Source organism: Heteronotia binoei, chromosome 10 (assembly GCF_032191835.1).
Source record: "Heteronotia binoei isolate CCM8104 ecotype False Entrance Well chromosome 10, APGP_CSIRO_Hbin_v1, whole genome shotgun sequence".
In the NCBI taxonomy this organism is placed as follows: domain Eukaryota; kingdom Metazoa; phylum Chordata; class Lepidosauria; order Squamata; family Gekkonidae; genus Heteronotia; species Heteronotia binoei.
The window spans coordinates 49994780-50009754 of NC_083232.1; the positions used below are offsets into that span (position 1 = coordinate 49994780).

The 14975-nt window shown below is 39.7% G+C and overlaps 1 protein-coding gene across 1 annotated transcript in view; it reads right to left on the bottom strand.

The window, feature by feature from the left end:
- Positions 1–8168: 8168 nt before the first annotated feature.
- Positions 8169–14975, bottom strand: part of MEOX2 (mesenchyme homeobox 2) — a 112516-nt gene continuing 105709 nt past the window's right edge. Inside the window, exon 3 of the mRNA XM_060248590.1 lies at positions 8169–8595. Within this exon, the coding sequence (XP_060104573.1) occupies positions 8371–8595 (225 nt within the window). The 3' untranslated portion in view covers positions 8169–8370. The remainder of the gene's footprint in view (positions 8596–14975) is intronic.

The following is a 14975-nucleotide window of genomic DNA, read 5'->3' on the forward strand; positions in this document are numbered from 1 at the left end:
TCAGCTCCACAGCATGTCTTGCCCAGGTTCTCCATTTGAATATGAGAGTGAAAATGGCCAACATGGCTTGAATCTTACTCAGAAGAAATGGATGTCGTGGCATTGCTCTTGAACTCCTTGAAAAAGCCATGTGAGATTCTAGCAATTCAAAATAACTTTCTGGTTTTGTGTGTCAGGGACCCTCTCATTTCTACAACCAGCACCATCAAACAACATGGTTTAAAATAATTAGAGAGGCAAACATAATGAGTTTAAGTGTACTGTTCTTCCAAATTCAGTTTCAACAGTTTGTTTAAAATATTTCTATCCCATCATTTCCCAGTCTGGCCTCTAAAGCAGCTCATGCAAAAAGTTAAAGAAACGATTAAAAAAAATACAAACCCAAATCAAAACAATGGGAAGTGGTTCAGGCCTTAATATCTCTATCAGGGACGATGGTAAAGCCCTTTTGTAAATACCTTCTGTGACAGTAATTCTGTCTCCAGATGGAAAACTTCCTGTAAATAAGGAGTCTTCTCACCCATGGGGATGAATTTCTTTTTGTGGTACTCCTTGATATTTCCATTGAGCATATGGACTGTGCCCATAAACTTAGTAGGTCCCCTGAGATGTACAAGGGAATTGAAGGAACAACAAAAGGGAAAGGTCATCCAGATGGAAGCCTTGAGCTCTCTGCAACAATTCTCTTTTGGATCAATCCCACCCCCGCTTTCTCTGTTTTAACTCCACTGGAAACATCACTGCCATGACTTCTGAAGTTAGTAGCTACTTTAGGGACTCATATGCATGTTTTATGCTAAGACTGGAAATTTATCTTAATTACCATTAAACAAATATTTACATAATTCATCCACAAAGAATGCAGATACATGGTTGGTACATTCAATTGCAGCGAAGAAGTAGTTAAACAGTAACGCCAGCAAGTGAAGCTGATTCTACATTGTGTATGCACTTTTGTCTGCATAAGCGCACAATACATATCTACCCAAGAGAGATAGTTGGGCAGCAGCCAAGATATTCAAAATGAAGACTGGAACTTATATCTTATATTTGTTCTTAACTTGCACTGTTTTATTTCCCTACTGCATGCTTTCTAGGTTAACATTTGGAAAATGGTTTCAAGTTGTAAAGGGACAGAATCCTAAACTGAGGAAGGTTACTTACTGTGCCATCATAGCAGAGCCATACCCTTCTAAATCCATTGATTTCAATGGCACATCCTTGGCACAATCCTGGCATTCTGCTCTCAGATCTAATTCAGATCCTCCTCTCCAAAATCCAAACCCTGTTCTAACAGGATCTGATTGAGGTATCCATACTTCAACATAACATTTCCCTGCAATTCCTTTACTTAATTTATCTAGACAGAGTAATGGTGGAGTGGCCATTAAAGTTAACAGGGAAATTTCTGTTGGCCCAATGTCCTAGATGACTTCTTCTCTCAGAGCCTTCCCCTTGCTCTACCCAGAATCCTCCCACCTTATCCCCCTGTTCTCCATGGGGCACCTGGCAACAGCTATCTCCAGCCTTTGAATCATCATCTGGACCCAGTGCTGTGACTCCTGCTTTGGTTGGTCAATGACCCTCCATCCACCTAGGAGGTCCTCTTGCCTTATTACCATTAGTCCCTCCATAGGAGGAGGGGGCCAATATGAGGACCTTTGCCAGAGCAATTTTGGCTTCCTGTTCTGTCCTGGAGGCAGAGTGGTAGTGAGGAGGGCTCATGTCATAATCTGAAATAACAAAACAAAAAGTAATTTAGGTGAAAATTCAGTAAACACATTTTTCTACCTAGTGTCCTGATTTTTTAAAAAATGCTGTTTATTAAGCTCAGTTTCATTACAGGAGACAAGTTCTTGGGTTGCAAATTTTATGAAATAATAATAAAGGCATTTTGGGGTGATAATTGGTAATTATAATTATTTTGAAGATGCTCACTTCAAAATGCTATTTTCCTACCTCATTTTGGTGATTGCTGACAGTTATAACATTCTTTTTTAAAATAACAAAATGGCCTTTGAAAGTATTTCATTTCTTCACAATGGTCTGGGTTTGGAATAGTAGCATTTACTTCTCCTTGCAATGAAGCAATGTACCTTTACATAATTTATCTAATAATTTTAAACTACAATTTATAACAGACTGCATCATAAAGACTATTTCATTTTTTACTAGTGAAATAATTGAACTTGTTATAATATTGGCAGTGATAATTAGTCATTAATGCAAACATTTTCATTAGTTCTGCATTACAAGTCAGGCATGTCAGCAGGGCCTTTATTCAGGAAAAAGAGGTGCCAGAACTATCAAGAGGGAAATGAAAGTGATACACACAGATGATTTAGTCCACAACCTTTCACAAGTCATTCCACTGAAAAAGCCAGTAACTGTGTAAAAAGATCAGAGTAATATGCTGACACAACAACTATGTTGGTGCTAGCATGCCTAGATTGCAGTACAATTTCTGAACCAGCCTCCTCATGTACTTGCATTGATAGTGTGATTAGAAAACTTCACTTTGTTGTCTTCTTTGAACTCTCTGGCAACAATTATGGTCTCATTCTTAGGTTCCTGGATTATGAGTTGTTCAGAGAGGAAACAAGCAAAGTCACCCAAGCTTTCCCTAACAAGGGGAGAACTTTCCTCATCGCACAGACCCTACACTCTTGATGGTACTGTTCAACTCCACTTAACCCATTTTCCTTTCTTAGACGCAGCTCTGTTGCCTTCCTTGTAGCAGCCTTCTGCTACAGTACTGGAGGTGCTGGTCTGCATCCTACCAAGTCCTCCATCCTTCCCATTCTTCTCTGCAAGGGAGTGGAAGATGCTTGTGATGCCATACAAGTAGGGTTGCCAAGTCCAAGAAATATCTGGGGACTTTGGGGTGGAGCCAGGAGACTTTGGGGGTGGAGCCATATACAAAGTTGTGACAAGCACACCTGAACTCCAAAGGGAGTTCTGGCCATCACATTTAAAGGAACTGCACACCTTTTAAATACCTTCCCTACATTAGAAATAATGATGGGGTACCTTCTTTTGGGACTGATGTAATTGGACCCCCTGGCCCAATCTATTGGAAACTTGGAGCGCATTTTGAGGAGAGTCATTAGATGCTATGCTGAAAATTTGGTACCTCTACTTCAAAAAACAGCCCCTCCAGAGCCCCAGATATCCCGAGATCAATTCTCCATTATTCCCTATGGGAATCGATCTCCATAGGGAATAATAAAGTGCCCAGCAGACATTTCCCTCCCCCCCCCCACACACTCCTGTTTCTGATTACTCTGAAGCGGGGGAGGGCCTGCTCCCACCTCAGGATTGGCATTTCTACTCACAAGTTGCTGAACTTCCAACTTCTTCAAAGTAACACAGAGCAACTGACCTCTGAAAAGATTATGCGACCAATGAAGAGTCTGGGCTGCAAACGACCTCTGCAAAGATTGTGCACCCAATGGAGGGTCTGGGCTGCTTCCACAGCCATGTTATTCTGCCTACTCCCCCGCCCTCCTTCAATCTTAAAGACGCAGATGCACCATCCCAACTCCATTTTCCAGTGTGTCTGAAGCCTCCGGAGGTGGAAAGGTACATGGGGGCTGTGGGGGCGAGGTTTTTCCTCACTGGTCAGCTGACTGGGAGTGGGAAGGAGTCTGGGAAAGCAGGAGAACCCCCACTGGGACCTGTGGATTGGCAAGCCTACATACAAGAGAACTAACTATCCCCATTCTTCCCCACTCTCAGTGAGCTACAGCCCCCAATGTGGCTGAGAGAATTCCTTATATAGCCTGTTAGCATAGGTAAGTTCACACCAAGTTGCAGGCTGCTTGCTAATGTCACTTCCAGCACAGACAGATTCATTTCTAGTTGATACTATAAACTTGTTGGTGACTTGTCTGTGGTTGACCTGCATCCCCACATTTCTGTCCCAGAATCATGGCATGGCATATATCAAGTGCCACTCCAGTTTATGTTACATTTTTTTCAAGTTCTACTACTCTTCCAGCTTCACAGACCATGATTAGGCAATACAAGATGTTCTAGTCAGCTTTTTGCAGGAAAATCCTTATCTTCTGTTTGTTTCTGCTCTGTACAAATGCTGAAGTCTTTACCTTCTTTAATGGAGCATGGAATTTCATTTGCAAATTTCCCACTTTGGCGGCATGAACATTTTCTGAACTAAAACAATCAACTGCTTCCAACCCAGATGTTCAGCTCTATTAAAAGTATAAATTATTATTCATATCCACTATTGCAGTTGCATGAAGAGTTCTAATAGGTGGGGCAAGATGCATTTTCCCAAAGCCTGGGCCATTTTACATTCATGACCATGATTTTGCTGTTTTCATGCAAGAGTCAAATCATTGTGGGTACTTTGACTGAAGTGTAAGCATTGTCCCTATTTGAGCTGCAATTTGGTCCCAAATGTTTGGTGAGAGATTCTGCCCACTGCTGAAATACGTATTTGGGGTTCCTATACTTTCTTCTCCCCTTCTTACTTTTAGAAAATAGTCAAAGGTTCAAAGGTCACAATTAATTTGATTTAACCCTCCATCTGAGCCTGTTGCCTCACAGAAACAGATGAAGAACCTCTTGGAGAAGCTGTTTTACATGTTCAGTTATGCAATTCCCCATCTGGTACAGTGTCTATTATCATTATCTGTAAAAACATGGCATTATTCTTCTGAATGCATATGGATTCATGCAGTGGCGGACTGGATCTAAAAATATTGGTTGCCAGGAGAAAAAGGGGGCCCATCTACAACTATAAGGCTATCGTTTAATTTTTATAAGAAAGAATTTAAAAAAAAAAACATAAGTGAAAAAAGGTACAATTAAAACTTTTGCAAAATAAATGTGCGCACACACACACACATATATATATTAGCAATTACAGTGTACCTATATTGTACATTTTACGGGCAGTATGCAGTAGATATTAAATGTAAATACAGATTGCATTTTCTCCATAGGAGCTGATCTCTGCCAGCTGGAGATCAGTTGGAAAAGCGGAAGATTCCCAGGCCCCACCCCAAATACAAGGTAAATTTTAGTTGCAATACAGTAATAATATTGGAACATCTATTATATTTTCAAGCTACTAAAAGGACATTAACATTTTTAACATATTGTCTAATGTTTAAGGGGGCCCACTTAATCAGGGGCCCACTTGCCATCGGTCAAGCTGACACCTTGGACAGTCCGCCACTGAATTCATGTCTCTTAGCAGGAGAAACCCTACCCATCTGTTGACTCCTGAACTGAAAACTGGGATAGTTGACTATACTGTTTTGCAAAAATGCTGCAGCAAGTCAAAGAAGTTAGCCATGAATAGGTTTTTACAAGCTCATCACAGCCATTATATGTATGTAGTCAGGGCTTTTTTTGTAGAAGAAGCCCAGCAGGAACTTATTAGCATATTAGGCCACATTCCTGATGTCACCATTGTATCACACATAGCTTTTTTTGTAGAAAAAACCCAGCAGGAACTCATTTGCATATTAGGCTACACCTATGACGCCAAGCCAGCTGGAACTGCATTCCTGTGCGTTCCTGCTAAAAAAAGGCCCTGTGTGCACTTCTGTTTAGTCAGCAAATTCTTCTCTATTATAGTATGTGTAGAGGGAAAAGAAAAGGAAGCCTGTGCAATTGGAATTTTCACCTGCTACAAGCCCCTATGGGACCAGAACATCATCATTTTAATCTCTGAGTCCTGATTGAATCCAGCAATTTGAATTAATTTTAATTCAGATCTTCTAAGTCTTCATATGAGAATTTAGCTTCATAAATAGAATATTTGGATTCAGCATATTCAGATTAGGGGGTTTTTAAAGCCCTGTTCACCAACTTTTGACTTATAATGCCTCTTCCCTAAGTACATTTCTGAAAAAAAAAATGTTTCAAACTATCAGATGCTATGGTTTGTCTCTGATCTGCTTCAGAACCAATTCAGAGTGTCTAGAAAACAATAAAAAAATCTAGATTCTCCCAAATTATACCTAGCTCTGCCCCTGCCCACGTCTAAATTAATTTCTGTTTTTAAATCAGAATAATAATCAACCAAGAAATACAGTAAAATAAAACCAGAAGTGAATGATCCAGAAAACAACCTTCAGTGCTAATTCAAATCAGGCCCCATTATCTTACCATGGGCCAGTATCTTCTGATGTTCATTGTCCATTCTGGACTGGCACCTTAGTAGAAAGAGGTCATTATTGTAACACACTCTATGTGGGACTGCCCTTGAAAATGACTTCGACACTTTAGCTGGTCAAAATACAGCAGCCTGTTTGTGATGTTGGCTTGACCACAGGAGCATTTTACACTCATTCTGTGCTCCCTTCCCTGGCTGCTTGTTTCCAGGTCCAGTTCAAGCTGCTGGTGCTTACTTTAAAGCTCTCAGTGACCTAGGATCCCATAAACCTGAAGGGTACATGTAAATGTCCACATGGCAATTCCATTCCACTCAGCAAGACTTCCTAGCTGTCTCTCTTCTATACTCTGCCACAGCCCATATGTTGACTTGCTTAGTGGCCACAGGGAAACAAAGATAAGTGGCAAAAAATTATTGGTACAGTGGCCAAATGAACATGCTTTCCAATAACATATTTGTTTCTTATCATATCTTAGCCTATATTTTTGTGCCTGGTTGGTTATATGACTTAAATATCTTCATGTTGCATTGAACAATTGTTTATCTTACATCATATTTTGAACATTTGTTGTTGTTTTTTCTTGATTTCCACAAGGTGCTAATGTAGCCCTTGTTGTTTTTGGCTGACGACTTTTTGGGGGGCACTTGACACTTTTGGCATTTTGACTTAGGAAAACTCCAAAGGGAAACAATAATTATTTCAAAAGCTTCATTTATTAAAGATTTCCTTTACAATGTACAATCAATGTTTTGTGTAAAGTTTGGACTGTACACACAAGCTTGGAAAAGAAAGGATGCCTTGACTTTTGCACTTTGATACAGAGCTATGTTTAATCAATTTATTTGACAATTACCAGGGGTAGTCAAATCTTCCTTGTGGCATTAAGGACACTTGATTGATGGCACTGAAAATTAAAATGTCAAGTTTATGAACACTAGCTACTCTCTAGAACTCAGGTGGTCACCCATGATGGTCTGAAGCAGTAGAACAAAATTTGAGACCAGTGAAGAACAAGGAGAGATTGGATTTATATCCTGCCTTTCACTACCCAAAGGATTCTCAGAGTGGTTTATAATCTCTTTTCCCTTCCCTCTGCACAATAGACCTGTGGTAGGTGGAGCTGAGAGAACTCTCACAGAAACTGCTCTTGAGAGGAACAGCTCTGTGAGAACTTGTGACTGACTCAAGGTCATATCAGCAGGTGCATGTGGAGGAATGGGGAATCAAACCCAGTTCTTCCTGATAAGAATCTGCACACTTAACCATTACACCAAACTGTCTCCCCCCAAGTTGATCTTAAAGGTGCCACTGGACTCAAACTTCATTCTTCACAACTCAGTTTTTTTGAGGCAATTATACCAAGCTGATCAGAGCTACCCTGGAATACATGGCATGTGGCCAAACAGCTGCAATGAGCCAAAATGTCATACACATGTAGAATGTTCTTAGCAATAAGCTATAAAAATGAATGGTAGATCTTGTATGATCACAGATGAACAACTTTGCTATTATACAATAAGAAGATCTGAGGAGCAAGGTTTAATAAATTCCTATTAGCAGCAAGTTGATAGTAAATGCAACATAAGATTTGTTTTGTCTGTGGTATAAGGGCTTTCCCTAGCAGACTCATGCATTGTTCATTCTCCAAACTCAGTTGTCTGCATATATTTGTGGGGCAACAAAACAAAAATAGAGAGAGAGAAGAGAAAAGCCATTTATTGTCATGAGTGACTATTGCCATCAGCTAATATGATCGCATTGCTAAAAATGAGTGAAAAGTAAAAATGCTGTAAAATAGATATATACAGAGTTAAAATATATTTCTCATCCACTGTTTCTGTTGGCACTGTGGCTTTTTAACTCCCCCCCCCCCCCCCAAATATTAAAACTATTAAGAACAATGGCATTTTCAGTGCAAGCTAAAGCAAAAATACCTGCCCATTGTCACTGAAATGACAAACAAAAGTGGAATGTTCAAAAGCAAGTTAGAGTGGGGTTTTTTTTGGTTTTTTGGGGGGATTTTATTGCTTCTGTTCAAAAGGCACCTTTAAGGCATGGCACTTACTGAACTCATCTAAAAAAGACTCCAAGAGAAGCACAACCATACATCCAATTTTGTTTTATTGCCGGAGTTGCTTGCGTATTTCAATAATGTCTGTGTAAGGCTTGCCGTGTTAGCATATCTTTCCTGAGAACGGAGCTGTGACTCTTTCATGCTTTATCATAAGTGTGCATGCTCAGAGCTGTGATCACTGTCGTGGCTGTCATCATTCACTAGAGAGTCCCCTGTGTGCTGGAGGCTGGCTGCACCAATGCCAGAAAGCTCTGAGGGGAGCAGTGTGCCTTTTTTCACGTTCACCAGTTCCTTTTCCCGTGCTGCAGCCCCTTGCTGCCCCCCTTTTACCCGCTTCCATTTCATCCGTCGGTTCTGGAACCAAACTTTTACCTTTGAATCAAAACAGAACAAAACAGAGTCATTTGTGTGCCCTGTAGCACCACTGGCTAGTGGTAAATTTGCATACATTGATTCATTCAAATATATACAGTCTTAATATTGGCTTGTTGACAATATTAATGAGCCAGTACAAACAAGTTCACAAAAATACCAGCAACGAGAAAAAGTGTGCTCATTTGAGTGAATAGAGTGCAGAAAGTAAAGCGGAGATGAAGAGTGACAGAGGCTGGCAAAGTTTGGCACTCGGGAGCAAACCGCCAACTTCATCCATATTGCAGCCTGTATTTTTCATGCAGTTTCTTGCCAGAGATCCCCCCCACCCCCAATCTTGGACCAAATACTGGAAGGCTGAACTTAGAATGTGCCAATATGAATAAACTTTATGTGAATTTTTGTGGGCTTCTACTGGTATATTTATAATTTTTTGTGCGGTTATCTCGGCTTCCTTTTCTGTAATAGATGTATATATTTCCAAGTATTTTCTAAATTGCATGTAAGTACATTTTGGAGCTAACAAAAAGAGCTCAAAAAGCTATAGGATTTTTTGCCAGTTTTTACTAATGTGCCTTCATTAATATAAGGTTCACTGACTTTCCAATCAATGACAGATTGGTCAATGTGGTGATAACATACAGAAGCCCAAGGCATTCATTCTGCATAACTGGAATAACAAAAAGAGATTATTCACACCATTATGCTTACTGTGGATCTTTAGCATCCATATTGTGGCTTTCTAAATGGAAAGCTGGATAGAAAAGTCCACAATGTCTTTTTAAAAAATGGGGCATTGGTGTGTTTTTGGGTACAGCTGATGATTTTTGTTTCTGAGCTTTAAAAAGAAAAGCCATGAGTGCAAAATGACAGCATGAAGCACTATGCTTCATAGGTAACAAAACTATAACACTTCTGCATGCAACAACAGAAAATTCACAGCGCAAGAATGGGATTTGAAAATTAAAAACAAAAACTGTCATTAATAGAGTTCATATTTATTGGCTTGTTTTGTTTTCAGGTCACTAGGATAACAAAACTAAATTCAAAAAACTCAAAGCAGGGCAAGAGAATTCCAGATTTGTTAGAAAATGCTAAACTGGCACATCCTTGCTACTAGACAGCTTGTCAGAGCCAAGGAAGCAGGCTAGTAAAATAAAACTAATATAAGGAGGAAAGTATTTATTGCTAGCTACTCTGAGGTTAGGAAATATTGTTACGCCATCTGTCAAAACCTTTCAGAAAAACAATGTCAAAGGGCTCATAATGTTTGTACTATTCATGTAGTTCTTTGTGGCAAATAATATATGTCACTTTTCACAATGAATTTCCCCTAGTAAAATAGTGGCGTGTTGATGGTGCCAAACACTGTATTAAGTTATAATATTTGAGACGATGGCTCTTATATAAATCTAGAAAGTTCAATATGCTACAGATAGTCTATCTACTTTTAGAATTGTATCACATGTTTTGTCATAAGAGTGTTATTCTCTCTCATTAACACACAGAGCACAAGAAAAACAATGAGATTAAATGCTTCAAAGGCATTTGGCAATACATCTTTGAAAAGCACTAAGAGAAAATGTAAGACAAACCTGTAATTATTAGATGATTAGATTATATACCGAGTGCATAACTGGTATATAAAGAGTAGCAGGAGGAAGCCAAGAATCATGCATATTATCTGAAGTGAAAATGCTTTGTGCTGTTCATGTCAAATAGTTAGTTCTACTGCAGTGTGGGGCTGTGCCAGAGTATTTTACTGTTGGCCAACAGTGTGATCCTAAACAGAGTTACACCTAAAGTTGCCAACCTTTGGACAGGGCCTGGAGATCTCCTGAAATTACAACTGATTTCCAGACTACAGAGATCAGTTCCCCTGGATAAAATGGCTGCTTTGGAGGGTAGACTTTATGGTATTATGCTCTGCTGAGGTCCCTTCCTTCTCTAACTGCACCTTCCCTAGAATCCACCTCTCACATTTCCAGGAATTTCTGAACACTGAGTTTGAATTCAATGGGCTTAAAATGGTTGAATTCTGCTTAGAACTGAACTGTAAGATAAGATAACTACATTTGGTATTTCAGGATAAATAAAGGGTAAAAACTGAATAAACCTTTAATGTTATAGAAGTGGGATAGCAGTCTAGAGAAATCTTTAGGAAAAAACACTTTAAGGCAATATCTTAAGGGAAAAACGAGACTGTGAAATCCTAATATCACTCTTATTTTCTCATAGCAACTGAGAGTACAAGTATGTTTGAGTAATTGTATTTTTATTTTAGATTACAGTGGAATGGCAACAAGAATGGAAAAATAGATAAAACTGCTTGAAATATAATAGGCCCAAATTGCAAAGGTCATATGTAAGAAGAGGTGTAAATTGGCAAGAGCCTGTGAGTCTAAGGAAGTGAGTAAGCCTGAGGGAGTCTAAGTCAATCTAAGGGAATCTACTTTGGCCAGCAAGGGCTGGAAGACAGCATAAGTTAAACCATCTGAGCCTTCCTCTAAATTTAGATGCCTTATGGCAAAATTCAGAAGTAGTCTATGTAAAATGAGACAACCTTTTCTTTCCAAGCCCTTCTCTTTACTTTCTATTTCCATTACACTTTGACTGTGAATAATAAAAGTCAATTAGCCTGTTTTCTCTACAGTGACCTTACACTAAGATCAAGGCAACATAAGGGCAAGCAAAATAGTATAAATAGGCTGAATGGGTTGTAATGTACTCTTCAGTTGATTCAGCATTGCCATGCGTATCCCAGGGTTCATTTCTCAAATCTTGGGTAACAGGGCTAGGGAAAACTAAGACTCTGGAGAGCTGTTGCCAGTCCAGGTATCTATACTGGGCCAGATGGACCAGTAGTCTAAATTAGATAAGGGATTTTCATATTGTTTATTCATCTTGAGCATATATATATATATATATATATATATATATATATATATATATGCTCAAGATGAATAAACAATTATATGTAGCTTTCTGGAAATAAAAGCTACATACCTTCCTTTGTACTTTTCAATAAAATCCTTCTGCATCCTAACAGCATGTGAAGGGGGACCCCTGAATAATTAATTAATATCCCCAATAATAATAATTGTCATATTGAGTAAAAATATGCTTTGTCTTCAAACAGAAGAGTCTTGTAAAACTGCCGTTAGAAGCACAGATAGCCTTCAGTGGGTGTGTGTTCACAGATGTGTATTAGGATAAGACAAAGGGGCCTCATTGAGAAGCTTCTTGTTGGAGCTGATAAAGGAAGGGGGCAGGAGGAATGGAAAAGTACTAGAAGGAATTGCAAGGGAGTGGGGAATGTTGAATCAGATAAGCTTACATAAGCTTACAAACTGCCTGCTTGTTTTCGGTGTGAATAAAACTGGCTGTATGTAGAATGGTTTTAACTCAGTCATTTTGGGGGCCCATGCCCGACTGGGTTCTTCTTATGGTGCCATAAAGTAAACCTTGCTTCAACCCAGTCAGTCTGCGTGGACCTCGTTATTTCTCTGCTTCATTTTGGTGCATTGACCAATGAGAATAATGGGTTAGGATATTTCCTTCCCTTGGCTGGTTGTATAGCCGTCCGCCTTCCACCCTCGTGGTGGGAAGACCGGACTAGGCGCCATGGTCGCATTTTTGATCGAGTTCAGCTCTCTCCACCCCGGTGGGAGAAGGTGTCCGGTTAGCCAAATCAAGATCCCGCACCTGGTTGAACCGACGTGTCCAGGGAATCGGAAGATCTTCAGGATTGTGAGTATGAACTGTCTGGGAATTCTGATTACCTCTCCTTAGGAAAGAAGAAGGTTCTGATCACTCCTTAAGCTCTGTCTATTAGGCTCTGCTTTGGAGCTGAAGCGCAGAAGCTAGGATCTGAATGGATTTCTGTGGTGTGTGTGAATGAGAGGAAATTAAGCCTCTAAGCGAGAGCAATTTTCTCTTGTGCAGTTCCCAGTAGGGTGACCTCACTGGGTCATGAGAGAGAGGGAGTGAAAACCTCCAGTGCTCCCTGGCTGCCAGACCCCTTAAGGGCAGCTCCTGTTTTCTGTTTTCCCTTGAAGTGTCCTGTCTAAATGTCTGGTGCCATGGAGAACTTTAAAGACAGACTTATGGGAAATGTCAGAGAATAGTATTTCCACAAGGGCAGGCAAGGCTCCTTTGTCCCTAAACCTCCCCTCGCCCAAGAAAAATCTAATTTTTAAATTTGAATGTCTCTTAGAATAGAGAAACCTGGGTTTGTAAGGTAACAAAGACCTCTCTCCCCTTAACAAAATAAAGAAACAGAAAAGATTTGGACTAAAATTAAACGAGGCCAGTTCTCAAGGGTGAGGCCTGGAGCTCTCCTGGAATCACAGCACAAAGTTCTAAGTTGCAAACTCAATTTACTCTGAAGGGTAATGGAAGTTGGTGTGAGTGAGAGCTCAGAGCCTGGTTCCTTTGGGATCTCATCTTTCTTTAGACTTCCATTCTAGATCTCTAGCAATCTGTCCTATCTGGATATGGCAACCCCATTCAGAAAATAAAACTAACTGCAGAGAATGTGGCCTTGCCCAAAAGATCAGGTCTCTGTTAGTGTGATGAAGTTGCCACCTGTCCAGCCGAGGTGGGTCAGCAGACTTGCCAACTGATAGTCCAACACAGGTCCAAAGTCTGGCATTTCCCCCAGAAGCCTCTGCCTATTAGGAATACTCTAGAGAAAACCAAGCCACACCACTGCACCAAGGGGTTTCCCAAGTCAGTTTTCACAAATTGGTAGTAGGCACTTCCAAAGGCTAGTGGGTAAATTTGGCTCGGATTGTGGTGGCTCTGAAAGCAAATAACCACAAAAATAAACTTAAAGGAATTTTATTTTACAAAATAGGCATGAAAGCATTGGTTTTAGTGAGCCATACAAAATAACAGTGTTGTTCAATATAACTAGCTAACTGGGTATAAATTCAGAGAGCTAGATATTATCATACAGAGTCCAAATGTCCAGATGGAATCCAAGGGTTTCTCCGAATGGAATCTCATCAGGAGGCTGTTCAGCATAATAGGTTCTAGTCTCAGGCTAGGCAAAGAAATGCACTCATGATGTTATTTTTATGCCTCCCAGGCCCTCGTGGTGTAGCCAATTAAGGCTGTTCAGCTATCTCAGCACTAAAATTCAGTTGGTACATGGCTACTGCATTAGTTAGCCCAAAAGAACTTAGGTTTAGCCCTTTTAAAATGCAGCCAGGATGCAAATTAAACAAATACAATTTATTGCCATGATTGAGAGAGAGATTCAGAGAGTTGTACCTTTATTTTCACTTTTAAAATGCCAGAAACAAATACCTCTGAGAAAGAGAGATTAAACTAGTTTTGTTAAATATTTACTGCTTCAGTTCTATAAATTTCAGGCTCAAGGAAAGGCCTCTGAGCATGTACAGAGAATGCCTAAGATCAGCCCAAATTGGAGCCTGGCCTAGAGAAGTTAAAGATTGCAAATTTGCAGTCCTCCTGCCCTTCTCCCATTAGGGAAGGAATGCTAATCCTCTTCTCCTTACTCAATTTGAAATCTTTAACACAACCGGAAAAAGCAAAAGGAATAATATATATATATATTTAGAATGCAGTGCCCTGAGACATTAAGAAGGAAAGAAAATTTTCACCTCAAGTCTCTCCTCTTAAAACACAAGCAACCAGGTGTCTTTAGAGAAAGAGATCTGTCTTCTTTTATAAATCAGATCCATAACTAGCCAGGGAAGAAGAAATTTGGTCATTTAAAAATCTTAACTCCAGCTATTGCCTTTTTCACATGCAAATAAGGAAACACCCAGAGCTTGAATTTTCTCCTCTCATAATCAGAAAGAAAATCTTGTCTCTGATACAAAGCTAATCCAGTCTCCTTAAGAGAAGTAAATTGCCAACATCTTTGCAAAGAGTCAAAGTTTTCTCTTTTGCAAAGAACCTTTGTCCTAGCATCTTTCACTGGATTTTGGCTAGGAAAACCTTTGGAGACCCTCTTTAGCTGTTTTAGGAAAGAAAAGACACTTAGCCAAATTTAGTTTTAATTGTAGAAATAAGAAGTGTAAAATCTGAGCCCCCCCCTTCCCCAGGCAGATATCTCATCAGCTTCCCCATCTTGTCTTTAAAAGTTGCTTAACCTGAAAAAAACCTGTATCCTGGAAATTTTATCAAGATCAGATAAGAGAATACTGGGATTAACTGCCCAGAAAGGTTTATTATCTTCTCTTTCTATCTTTTGCTAAACCAATTTTCTCTCTCCCAGTCTTAGAGAGAGAAGAATCTTTTATATATATATATATATGCCCCATGGTATCTAAGGGGAGAGGCACAACTGAGATATTTGTCTGAATTCTCATCTTCTCCTGATTTGAGGTCTAGAGATACAAATTCAA